This window comes from Anomaloglossus baeobatrachus, chromosome 1, assembly GCF_048569485.1.
Source record: "Anomaloglossus baeobatrachus isolate aAnoBae1 chromosome 1, aAnoBae1.hap1, whole genome shotgun sequence".
In the NCBI taxonomy this organism is placed as follows: Eukaryota; Metazoa; Chordata; class Amphibia; order Anura; family Aromobatidae; genus Anomaloglossus; species Anomaloglossus baeobatrachus.
Window position 1 is genome coordinate 400,300,701 of NC_134353.1, and position 12,916 is coordinate 400,313,616.

A 12,916-nucleotide genomic window follows, 5' to 3' on the forward strand; every position below is an offset into this window, starting at 1 on the left:
CCGCAAAAAACGGTCCGATTTTTCACGGATGCATCTGTGTGGCATCCGTGTGACTTCCGTTCTGTATACGGTCCGCGTCATCCGTGTGCCTTCTGTTTTTTTTGCGGACCGCAAAAAACGGAAGCAGCAAAAAAGATAAATAGATGAGTAGATATAGAGATAGATAGAGACAGAGAGATAGAGGGATGAAATAATGAATAGAGGGATAGATAGATGAGAAAGACATATATAATGTCCCACCCCCCTACATATTCTAAGCTGGCACTCTTTTGTGACTTTCATGTGGCACTAAGGGTGCTTAGCCTTGTATTTAGCCAAAAAATAAATAAATAAAAAAATGACGTGGGGTCCCCCCTATCTTTTGTAGCCAGCTAGGGTAAAGCAAACGGCTGCAGCCTGCAAACCACAGCTGGCAGCTTCACCTTGACGGGTAATCCAGAACAGGGGGCACCCCACGCTGTTATTTTATATTTAAATAAAAAATTTAAAAGAAAAAACACGGGGTTTCCCCCCAAATTAGATCACCAGCCAAGGTAAAGCAGACAGCTGTGGTCTGGTATTCTCAGACTAGGGAGGTCCACTGTTATTGGACACTTCCCAGCTTAAAAATAGCAGGCTACAGCCGCCCCAGAAGTGGCGCATCCATTAGATATGCCAATCCTGGCGCTTCGCCCCAACTCATTCCGTTGCCCTGATGCGGTGGCAAACTGGGTAATATATGGGGTTAGTGCCAGATGTGTAATGTCACCTGGCATCAGGTCCTGGGGTTAGTGATGTCACGCGTCTATCCGATACCTGACATCACCAACCCAGTCAGTAATAAAACTTTTTTTGTTGTCAATTTTTTTTTTATTTGAAAAAACGCTCCCCAAATCATTCCCTCTTTCACCAATTTATTGAAAAGAACAATCAAATCCAGGTCCGGCGTAATCTAATAAGGGGGTCCCACGACGATCCATACCATAGTCACTGTCCGAGTCAATGAAGAACAGAATGTTCCCCATTGGCTGGGAGAGTAGTGCAGTGACCTGAGCTAACATAGATAGGTCAGCCCAGGTCACTGCAGGGGATGACAAGCGCTGCCATCAGGAGGTTAGATGAGATCATTACCTGCTGTGACGATCTCCTGCACTCCTGACGTCAGCGCTGTCACTGACTTCTATGCCCGCCACGTTCTCAGCAAAGAATCGCGGGAGCCCGTGACGTCACCGCTAGTGACAGTCTCGGGCCGCCCGTGAGGCGTGACGTGAGAACGCGGCGGGAAAAGAAGGCAGTGACAGCGCTGACGTCAGGAGTGCAGGAGATCGTCACAGCAGGTAATGATCTCATCTAACCTCCTGACAGCAGCGCTAGTCATCCCCGCGGCTGCCCGCACTGCTATGTGAGAAGCTGCTGACACTACAATGCGGGCAGACACTGACACAGACTGCACGGGCACCTGACTGAGGTCACACGGAAGTGCTTCCATGCGGCTTCCGGGGATTTTGCTGGCCCATTGACTTGTAATGAGTCACGGTCCGTTATTACGGAACAGAATAGGACATGTTCTATAATAACGGAATGGACATACGGGATCCGATGTGTTTTTTTTTGTAGGATTGGATGCACACGGAAGTTCTTCTATGTGCCATCCGATCCTACACAAAAGACATTGAAAAGATGGTCCTGTCCGTGGTTCCAGAAAAAAACAGGAACTGACCAGGACAAACAGAACGGTCATGTGAATGAGCCCTTACCAGGGGATTCCTTCATGTACAGTATGGCTACATACACAGTGCCTTGTGAAAGTATTCGGCTCCCTTGAATTTCTCAACCTTTTCCCACATTTCAGGCTTCAAACATAAAGATAAAAATGTTAAATTTTATGGTGAAGAATCAACAACAAGAGGGACACAATTGTGAAGGTCAACGAAATGTATTGCTTATTTTACATTTTTGTAAAAAACAAAAAACTGAATAGTGGGGCGTGCAATATTATTTGTCCCCGTTAAGTTAATACTTTGTAGCGCCACCTTTTGCTGCGATTACAGCTGCGAGTCGCTTGAGGTATGTGTCTATCAGTTTTGCACATCGAGAGACAGATATTCATGCCCATTCTTCCTTTGCAAACAGCTCAAGCTCAGTGAGGGTTGGATGGAGAGCGTTTGTGAACAGCAGTTTTCAGCTCTTTCCACACAGACTCTCGATTGGATTCAGGGCTGGACTTTGACTTGGCCATTCTAACACCTGGATACGTTTTATTTGTGAACCATTCCATTGTAGATTCTGCTTTATGTTTGGGATCATTGTCATGTTGGAAGACAAATCTCCGTCCCAGTCTCAGGTCTTTTGCAGACTCCAACAGGTTTTCTTCAAGATTGGTCCCGTATTTAGCTCCATCCATCTTCCCATCAATGTTAACCATCTTCCCTGTCCTTGCTGAAGAAAAGCAGGACCCAAACCATGATGCTGCCACCACCATGTTTGACAGTGGGGATGGTGTGTTCAGGGTGATGAGCTGTTTTGCTTTTACGCCAAACACATCGTTTGGCATTGTGCAAAAATAGTTTAACTTTTTTATTTTTTTAAATCTTTGTTTGAATCCTGAAATGTGGGAAAAGATTGAAAAATTCAAGGGGGCTGAATACTTTCGCAATGAGCTGTATATGTAATGTTTAGACAGCACAAACTTGGACTAGACAATCTTAAAATGCACCAAGTTTAAGATTGTGATTTATACAGCGTGATACATTTGATTCCTCTTTACACTGTCTCGTCTCAGTTTACACCATCTATTGACTGACTTTGTGCAAAAATTATGATGTATTTTTGGCCCATAGTATTGTATGTTAGACCATGCCCCTTTTGCACTAAACCCTTTTAGGCCCCCTTCACATACGTGTGGTGTCCATTTTCACATGTTCACACCCATTATAACGTGTTGAATTTCACACCTCTGTGTTTTCACATGGACTGTATATCCATGTGATCCATGTCCTTTTTTTTTTTTTTTTTCCTTGCAGCATGGATCACGCAGATCCATACAATTCAATGGGTCCATGAAAGACACATACAGCACACAGATGGCATCCATGTGCCGCCCATGTGACACATACTAGAATTCAATGCATTCAAGAAATTATTGATTTTTATGTGCTACACATGTACAAAGATAATAGAGGATATATGATAAATAGATTGTACAGATGTTAATCAAATAACTGGAAAAAACACATAGGGTACCCCCAATTTGTGAGAACCAGTAAAGGTAAAGCAGACAGCTGCAGATTGATGTTATCAGGCTGGGAAGGCCCATGGTCGTCATGAGACGCTCCAATTCTGGCGCTTTGCCTGGGCTCTTCCCTATGCCCTGGTGCGTGTGCCATTAGTATAATGGTTTATGGCATTGATGTTAGCTTTGTAGTGTCAGCTGGAATCAAGCCCTGGTGATGGTAATAGAGAGGTGTTTATCAGACACCCCCATTATTAACCCACTAATAATAATAATAATAATAATAAAAAAACACAAACTTATTTATTAAAATAAACACTTCCCAAAACTTTTCCTTGTTCTTTACTTTCAAAGAAATGAAGAAAAAAAAAAAAAAAATTATATATATATATAATATAATATCCATCCATGCAGGTCCGCCATAGACCATCGAATCCATTGTAGTTCACAGAATCCACTGTAGTCCACAAATGGAAACCTGAAACCAAAACCAGAAACATACAAACACAGAGAAATTACACCAGGCATTTATAAAAAAAAAAAACCATGCAGGTCTAGTGATGCCATTGAAAGTCTTTGGAGCATCGTTCTGACACTCCATAGACTATGCTTACAGACACTTAGGCTGTGTGCCCACGTGTGCGTTTTGCATGCAGTTACACTGCGTTCTGCACCGCAGCATAACTGCATGCGTCCTGCGTCCCCGGCATAATCTATAAAGATTGTGGATAATCCATGCGCACGTTGCGTTTTAGAACGCTTCGATTTGCATGCTGCCAAATTGCTGCATTCTAAAAAGCAACATGTCACTTCTTTCGTGCACTTTGGATGCAGCCCCCGCTCTGTCTATGGTGGGGGCTGCATCCAGAGCGCATGAAATCGGCTTTTCATTACGCAGTGTTTCTGCAGCGATTTGAAGCGCACATGTGCTTTTCAAATCGCTGCAGAAATGTCTGCAGGTACAGAATGCAACGTGGGCACATAGCCTTATGGGTCCCGCTGCGCTGTATGGCTCTGCGTCTCTGAAAAGTGATAACGTTACTAATGTCGCCGCTCTTCAGAGGCGTCCGGTTTCGCACAGCATGACTCGGAATAGCCTGTAAGCAAAATCTATGGAGTGTCAGAACGACGCTCCATAGAGTTTGTTCGTCTGAATCCCTAGACTTCTTCAGTCCTGCATGCTTTTTTTAATGTTTTTAATAAAGTAGTGAACACGGATAGGTGTCTTGTTTTATTTCTCTGTGTTTTGTATGCTTTGTTTTTTGTTTTTCAGGTTTTTATTTGTGGACTGCGGTGGATTTGGTAGACTACGGCGGACCCGTGTGAATTTCTTGGGGGGTAATCAAGTGGGGAATGAGGGAAAGTTTTGAGGAATGTTTGTATGTGTGCGTGTCATTTTTTTTGGATTACTGGGTTAGTAATGATGGTGTCCGATAGACACCTCTCCATTACTAATACCTGGGCCTGATGGCAGCTGACATTACACAGCTGACATCAACCCCAACTACTATTACCCCAACTGTCAACGCACCAGGACAATCGCAAAGAGTTGAGCAAAGCACCAGAATTGGTGCATCTGATGTGATGTGTCACTTCTGAGGTGGCTGTGGGCTGCTATTTTTAGATTGGGAAGGGCCCAATAACCATGGACCTTCTTGGCTAATATCAGATTTCCGCTGTCTGCTTTACCTTTGCTGGTTATCAATAATGGGGGGGCCCACATCTTCCTTTTTTTTTTTTTTTCCTCTTCCCTCATTTAACTTATTTGATTAAATAGAAAGCTGTTCAATCGATCTATCTCATCCTTGCACATCTATAAACACCTAAAAATCATTCCATTTTTTTAATGTGTCACATGGATGGCACACAGGACACATACGTCCATATGGACGGTCACATGGATGGTCAACGCGGACAGTACTTTTTTTTTTTTTTTTTATGCGCACGTATGAAGATGGTCATTGTGAAGACATGCAGCCTCATCTGGCAAAGATCACAAAGTGACTCCTATATTGTGCAAATCATACAAGACTGTTAGTTTTATGTAATTGTGCCTCAGTTTTAGCTTTGTAAATTTTCACTCCCACCCTTATAACTTTCAATTACCTTTTTCATTTCTAGCTCTTTAAGAACATTAATAAAGCTAAGAAGAAGCAAAGGGAAACATTCTAAGTAAGTTGCATGTGGCTGGAAGCTGTCTATAGTGTGCCCTCCTTTTCATCATTAAAATGGTTGCCCCACAAAGAAATTTATATGACTTTGTCATATCCTACAGAACCAGAATGTCTAGATATTGCAGTTACATACTTGGTATGGCGCCCGATGTGGTCTTTTCATTACCTCTCAGACGTTGTGTGTCCAGTGCTCATGAGAAAAAGCCGGGTTCTTCAGCGGGAATCATTCTACCACCTTTGCCCAGGAGGATCCAGATGCCTTAACAAGAGCAGTATTGCAATATGTAGACACAGGATTTTAGGATTTTTTTTATTTATTTATTTTTTTTAAAAAGAGTAATGTTTTGTCTGATCTAACAGAATACAGCTGGCTATATTCTTCAGCTAAGGCAACTATCTCTTCTGGCTATCCTATAAATGCACCTAGCATGTCTGGCTTCTGATTTTTCTCCTCATCGAATGGCAGTGCCTATCTCTAGGGGAACGGATAAAAAAAATCTGTGGAAAGAGAAGTGCAATAGGGTCTTACTCCGGTATATAATGGGTCTTAAATGAGCAATCCTACTCACCAAAAAGAGTTGTGAAAGTCACAACTCCTATACATGCATGTAACTCCAGGTCACGGCAGCGGTCCCCAAATGGCAGATAACAGAGAACGGTAGAGAAGGGTTTCAACGCCGCACCAATGACCGACAGATCCTGAAGATTTCAGATTAATGTTGCTTTATTTCACGCACAGGTCAACGCGTTTCAAGAGACTCAGCTCTCTTCCTCAGGACAAGCTGGCAAAGAACATCAAATCTGCTGCATAGCACCCTATACAGCATTAAATACCTTAGAAGTGAAGTCCTGATCCACCCCTTTTGAAAAAATCGGCGGGAATCTATACATTTGAAAAACAACATGACATCATACATTATAATGGAAAAAATGTTTTCCAATGTATTCCTTTGTGATAACTTATTCTTAATCCCAGGATATTATTAATAATGAATAAAAGTTGTATTGAACAAAATAAAAAATGTATAAAATAAATGTGTGTGAAGGTGTAGTCCTTGTATTCCAACAAAAAATTTTTTTATATACATACTGATATATCTGGAAGTATATGTGTCTATCTCACAAACTGCCTTGAACCCCATTACGAGTGTCATGCAGTCCATGATCCAGGGGCCGGGAACACCGCACAGGGAGCGGTCACGTGTATATACACGTGGCACAGGCAGCTGCACGCTCCCTGTGCGGTGTTCCCGGCCCCTGGATCATGGACTGCATGACACTCGTAATGGGGTTCAAGGCAGTTTGTGAGATACTGATATATCTGGAAGTATATGTGTCTATGTATATAAAAACAATTTTTGTTGGAATACAAGGACTACACCTTCACACACATTTATTTTATACATTTTTTATTTTGTTCAATACAACTTTTATTCATTATTAATAATATCCTGGGATTAAGAATAAGTTATCACAAAGGAATACGTTGGAAAACTTTTTCATTATAATGTATGATGTCATGTTGTTTTTCAAATGTATAGATTCCCGCCGATTTTTTCAAAAGGGGTGGATCAGGACTTCACTTCTAAGGTATTTAATGCTGTATAGGGTGTTATGCAGCAGATTTGATGTTCTTTGCCAGCTTGTCCTGAGGAAGAGAGCTGAGTCTCTTGAAACGCGTTGACCTGTGCGTGAAATAAAGTAACATTAATCTGAAATCTTCAGGATCTGTCGGTCATTGGCGCGGCGTTGAAACCCTTTTCTACCGCTCTCTGTTATCTATCTCTAGGGGAACTAAGAATTAGCAATGGCGAAATCTAACTTTTGGTTCCACTTGAATATTTGTAATTGGATGATAGAGCTGTCCCCACACACTTTACATTGACCCTATTGCACATCCTATTGCCACAGTTAAGGTGTGTGTGTGTATGAAATATGAAGCGGGCTCGAGCCGCTCTCTGCAGTGCAAATGCTGGTTGTATCACATAGCAATCAGCACCATAAATCTATTGAAGAGCCATACCAACAATACAACCTATAGCAGGGGCCTCAAACTCAGCTGGGTATATGGGCAGCACATAGAAAATAATATTCTTTCAGGTCACAGTGATCATTTTTTAGTGCCTTTTTTTTTTTTTTGTTTTCTATACACATTTGGGATCACTGTTTTTGAAAAGTTTTCACTTGTTAATTATAATAAATGTGTACTTTTTTTGTTTAATGTGCCCATCCTGGTCCCCATTCTGTAGTAATGTGCCCATCCTGGTCCACATCTTGTAGTAATGTGCTTATCCTTGTCCCCATCCTGTAGTAATGTGCTTATCCTTGTCCCCATCCTGTAGTAATGTGCTTATCCTTGTCCCCATCCTGTAGTAATGTGCCCATCCTTGTCCCCTTTTACTAATGTGCCCATCATTGTCCCCTTTTACTAATGTGCCCATGCAGGTCCTCCTATTGTAGTAATGTCTCATCCTGGTCTCCTATTCTGCCATCACACACACCAAAACAAAATACATTCTTTTCACCTGTCCTTTGTTCTCTCGGCATCCTCATCCATGCTTCTTGCGGCCTGCAGACATGGAAACGAACACAGCTGTAGGAGGGGCTGCTGTCAGCGCTTCATCTAAAATTCAGATGAACGTTTTGCTGGAGCTGCACAGAGTTAGGGGTACTTTACATGTTGCGACATTGCTAGCATCGGCTAGCGATGCCGAGCGTGATAGTTCCCGCCCCCGTCGCACATGCGATATGTGGTGATTGCTGCCGTAGCGAACATTACTGCCACGGCAGCTCGACACGCACATACCTGCTCGGCAACGTCGCTGTGACTGCCGAACTATCCCTCCTTCAAGGGGGGAGGTGCGTTCTGCGTCACAGCGACGTCACTAATTGGCCGGGCCAATAGAAGCGGAGGGGCGGAGATGAGCGTGACATAACATCCTGCCCACCTTCTCCCTTCCGCATTGCCGTCGGGTCGCAGGTAAGGAGATGTTTGTTGCTCCTGCGGGTTTACACAGCGATGTGTGCTGCCGCAGGAGCGACAAACAACATCGTACCTGCAGTCGACCCGACATTATGAAAATGACCGACGCTACACAGATCACCAATTTTCTACGCTTTTGCGGTCGTTTATCGGCGCATCTAGGATTTAGATGTCGCTACCTGCGCTGGATGTGCGTCACTAACGACGTGACCCCGATGATATTTCGGAAGTGATGTCGCAACGTGTAAAGCCCCCCTTAAGCTCTCTCTGCCCAACTTTTCCAATGGCAGCTGCCAGAAAATCAGAGGCAAGCAGCTGAGTTCATACTCGTCAGCTGCTTGCCTCTGATTGGCCGGCAGCTACCATTGGAATAGTTGTGCAGAGAGAGCTTGACTCTGCGTAGCATCGGCAAAACGTTCATCTGAATTTTAGATGAAGCACTGACAGCGGCGACCCCCTCCACCAGCTGAAATTGTTTGTGTCTGTGGGCTGCAAGAAAAAGTGTGAGGGGCCGCTGTTTGAGACCCCTGCTTTATCGGATGAAAGCAGTCTCTTGTGCAGCAGTCTCTTGTCTCTCATTCAAAAACCACACGGTCAAATGAGGGTACCACATTGCTGGCTCCCTGATACCCACTGGCTTTTACATTAATAGACAGAACTTGACCTTGTAAACTGGGATGCGTATCTGTTTACTTGCTTCTTGTAGTGTAGTAAAATATTCAGCTGCCCCGAGGACACGTTGTACATATCCTCTTATGAATTTTTAATGCCCCTGACTTATCTTGCCTATTGCTCAATAGAGAATGTTATGAAATCTGTCCCAGAGAATACTATTGCTTTATTGGAAGTTGTTTAGTTGCTGTGTGCTGGCTATGGCCTGAATGTATTTTGGATTTGATGTAATTGTAATACCTTCATAGAATTTATATATTTTTTTTCTTTTTCTTTTTACTAAACTGCATACATATTTGGTGAAAAGTAATTTTTGAAATTAGTCTTATTTCACATTTGAAACACGATTTTTCATGTTATCTGTGTACGGTCTGTGTGTCTGTTTTTACCATCAGTGTATCATCAGTGTACAGCAGGGGTCTCAAACACGCGGGCCGCATGCGGCCCCTCAGGCTGCTTCGTGCGGCCCCCAGGCTCGGGCCCCTGTCCTTATCGCGGCCAGGGCAGGGGCCGCAGCCACTGTCTGCACTTTGTTAGATGAATGTTTTGCCAGCGCTGATCTCTGAGTCAAGGACTCTGCGCTCTCTCGCGCCAGCAAAGCAATCATCTGACAGAAATCACTGACAGGGGCTGCGGCCCCTGCCCCGGCCGCGATAGTTAACAGGGGCACGGGCCTGGGGGCCGCACGAAGCAGAGATGAGGCAGCCGAGGGAACGCAGGACGGGTGAGAAGAATGGTGTTTTTTTGTGTGTGTATTTGAAACACGGCACATTAACCCATTAGTGACCTATGAGGTACTGGGTATGTCATGGCTCCCTGGTACTTAAGGACCCATGACGTACCCAGTACGTCAAGGCGAGATCGCGGCCCCGGAGCCCCAGTAGCTGTTTTAGCTTTGCATTGCAAATACCTTAGATTCAGGGAGGAGGGGACCTCAGGAGGGGTGGTGTCTCCTCCCCGGACCTACGGAGGCTGTGATTGGCTGAGTGGCTTCCGTCAGCCAATCACAACCACTAATGTTTCAGCCATTGAAAACGGCTGAAACATTGAAATCCAGCCATATCAGTACAGCTATAGCACTGATCATTGGCTGGAGCTGGGTGACCTCAGTTTTACCCGCCCCCAGCTCTGATTGGAGAGACCAGCCTTGTGACCGATCTCTCCAATCACTGCGGATCTGGGGCCGGAGACCGCCCCCTCAGCTTCACTCCAGAGTCTGTGGAAGCTGAGAGTGATTGGTAAGTTTTAGCGCCCCTGCCCCCCCCCCACCCATTACTACAGGATGGGGAGAGTACTATAGAATAGGGACAAGGTGGGCACATTACTACAGGATGGGCACATGACTATAGGATGGGGCCAAGGTGGGCACATGACTATAGGATGGGGACAAGGTGGGCACATGACTACAGGATGGGGACAAGGTGGGCATATGTCTAGAGAATAGGGAGAAGGTGGCACATGACTACAGGATTGGGACAAGGTGGGCACATGTCTATAGAATAGGGATAAGGTGGGCACATGACTACAGGATGGGGACAAGGTGGGCACATGACTACAGGATGGGGACAAGGTGGGCACATGACTACAGGATGGGGACAAGGTGGGCACATGATTAATAGAATAGGGACAAGGTGGGCACATTATTAATAGAATAGGGAAAGGTGGGCACATGATTATAGAATAGGGACAAGGTGGGCACATGTCTATAGAATAGGGACAAGGTGGGCACATTACTAAAGGATGGGGACATTACAAGGATGGGCATAATACTATTGGATGGGGACATTACTATAGGATGGGCACAGTACTACAGGATAGGGGCATTAAAACAAGGGAACAAGAATGAGAAACATTACTATAGGATAGGGATAAGGCTGGGGACATTACAATAGGATGGGGACAAGGTTGGCACATTACTATAGGAGAGGGACATTACTGTAGAATGGGATAACTATATGATGGGGATAGTACTACAGGATAGGGAGATTGCTACAAGGGGACAAAGATGGGGAACATTACTATAAGATGGGGACAAGGCTGGACACATTACTACAGGATGGGCACATTACGATAAGATGGGGACAAGACTGGGGACATTACTACAGGGTGGGCACATTACTATAAGATGGGGACAAGGCTGGACACATTACTACAGGATGGGCACATTACGATAAGATGGGGACAATGCTGGGGACATTACTACAGGATGGGGACAAGGATGAGCACATTATTGTGGGATGGGGACTAGGATGGGGCCCAATACTACAAGGGGGCAAGCATGGGCACATTACAACAAGATGAGGAACGTTACTAAAAGATGTTGGCCAAAATTTCTATATAGTGATAATAGTAACACTATTAGTTACAAGAAAGGGATAAAATGTAAAAATAAGGCATGATTTTTTTTTTTTACCATCACATTTTTTATATATATATTTAAACAAAGAATGTGCACATTTATAATAAACAAGTGGAAAAAATGTTCAAAATCAGTGATCCAAAGTGTGTAAAAAAATATATATATGGTACAAAAAAAAATGTCACTTTGTCCTGCAAAGAATGCGGCCTCCCAAATTATTTTTTTCCTCTGTGCGGCCCATATACCCAGCTGAGTTTGAGACCCCTGGTGTACAGTGTCTGTTTTCCATCAGTGTCTCATCAGTGTATGGTCCTTGTGTCTGTCTTTACCATCAGTGTGTTATCATTATATGGTCTGTGTGCCCATTTTTACCATCAGTGCATAGTCGGTGGATGGTCCGTGTGTCATCAATGGATGGTCCGTGCGTCCGTTTTTTACCATCAGTGCATAGTCAGTGGATGGTCCGTGTGTCCGTTTTTTCCCATCAGTGTATAGTCAGTGTGTCATTGTTGTCTGTTTTCACCGTCATCAGTGTTTCTCGGTCGCTTCATTGGGGACACAGAAGCCTGGGATAGCCTTCTGCCACCTGAAAGCTGTCGCAGATATTACATAGAACTAAAAGTTATTTCCTCCACAGCAGACTACACCTCACCGGGTTGAACTGGCCTCCTCAGTTTTTTTTCTATGTCAGTTGGAGATAGAGTCTGTTCCGTAGACATTTCCTAATATTTTTTCCCCAGAATCTTCAGCGTAACAGGGTGCAATTGAACACTCTTTTACCTGCATGGTGGCAGAGAGTACAGGCTGTAAAATCTCAGGCCAAATCCTCTATCTCCCTCTGGCCGGACTGTGTACCTTGCTGTTAGGTACGGGGTGGTGCTCCGTATGTCAATAGACTTGCCCATTCGCCCCAAATAGCGTCCTCGTGTATGTAGCAGAAAACGTGCGATCTTCAGAACTGATGAGTATAGCCTCTTTTTCTTTCCTGCTCTCCCCTTTTCCTCTCTCACTGTGGTGCTTGTGTGAGGGTAGGGCGCTTGTGTACATGTGCAGGCAGCGGTGACGTGCTGGAGGTCGCAGCTCTCAGACACGTGGGCCGCGGCGTTCACTGCTGCACGCTTCCCCCTGCCTGATGGCCACGATTGCATTCTTGTCTGGGGCCATGGTCTCGCCTTGTCAGTCACCCAGTGGTGGTTGGCCTATCAGCACTGCTGCAGCGGCGCTCTCTGCTCGCCGCCTCACTTCATTTTCCAGCGACAATCCAATTTTTCAGCGGTCACTTCACAGAAAAACTGCCTCTCTGCTGCTGTTGCATGTCTCCTGTGAGCACTAGTTTGGGTGGATCATGGTTTGGGGTAGGACTCTGTCCCTGGGTCGCTGATATTGTTTCAAATACCGAATCCAAAATACTAAGGTAGAATATCAATTATCAAAAACTGAAAACTTGCATTACTTTAAAAAGTTATTTTATTTAACACATATGCCACAAAAAAGAAAACACATAATTTATTTTTGTG

General features: G+C 44.3%; 1 protein-coding gene across 3 annotated transcripts in view; it reads left to right on the forward strand.

Annotated features, from left to right (window-relative positions):
- The window catches only part of LOC142315826 (peroxisomal membrane protein 11C-like), a 99,349-nt gene that overhangs the window by 20,235 nt on the left and 66,198 nt on the right, over window positions 1–12,916 (forward strand). For all 3 annotated transcript variants that reach the window (XR_012754628.1, XM_075352578.1, XM_075352579.1), the window contains exon 4: window positions 5,333–5,383. Coding sequence is in view for 2 of the 3 variants with exons in the window: in XM_075352578.1 (XP_075208693.1) it covers window positions 5,333–5,383 (51 nt within the window). In the remaining variant the exon portion in view is untranslated. The remainder of the gene's footprint in view (window positions 1–5,332; window positions 5,384–12,916) is intronic.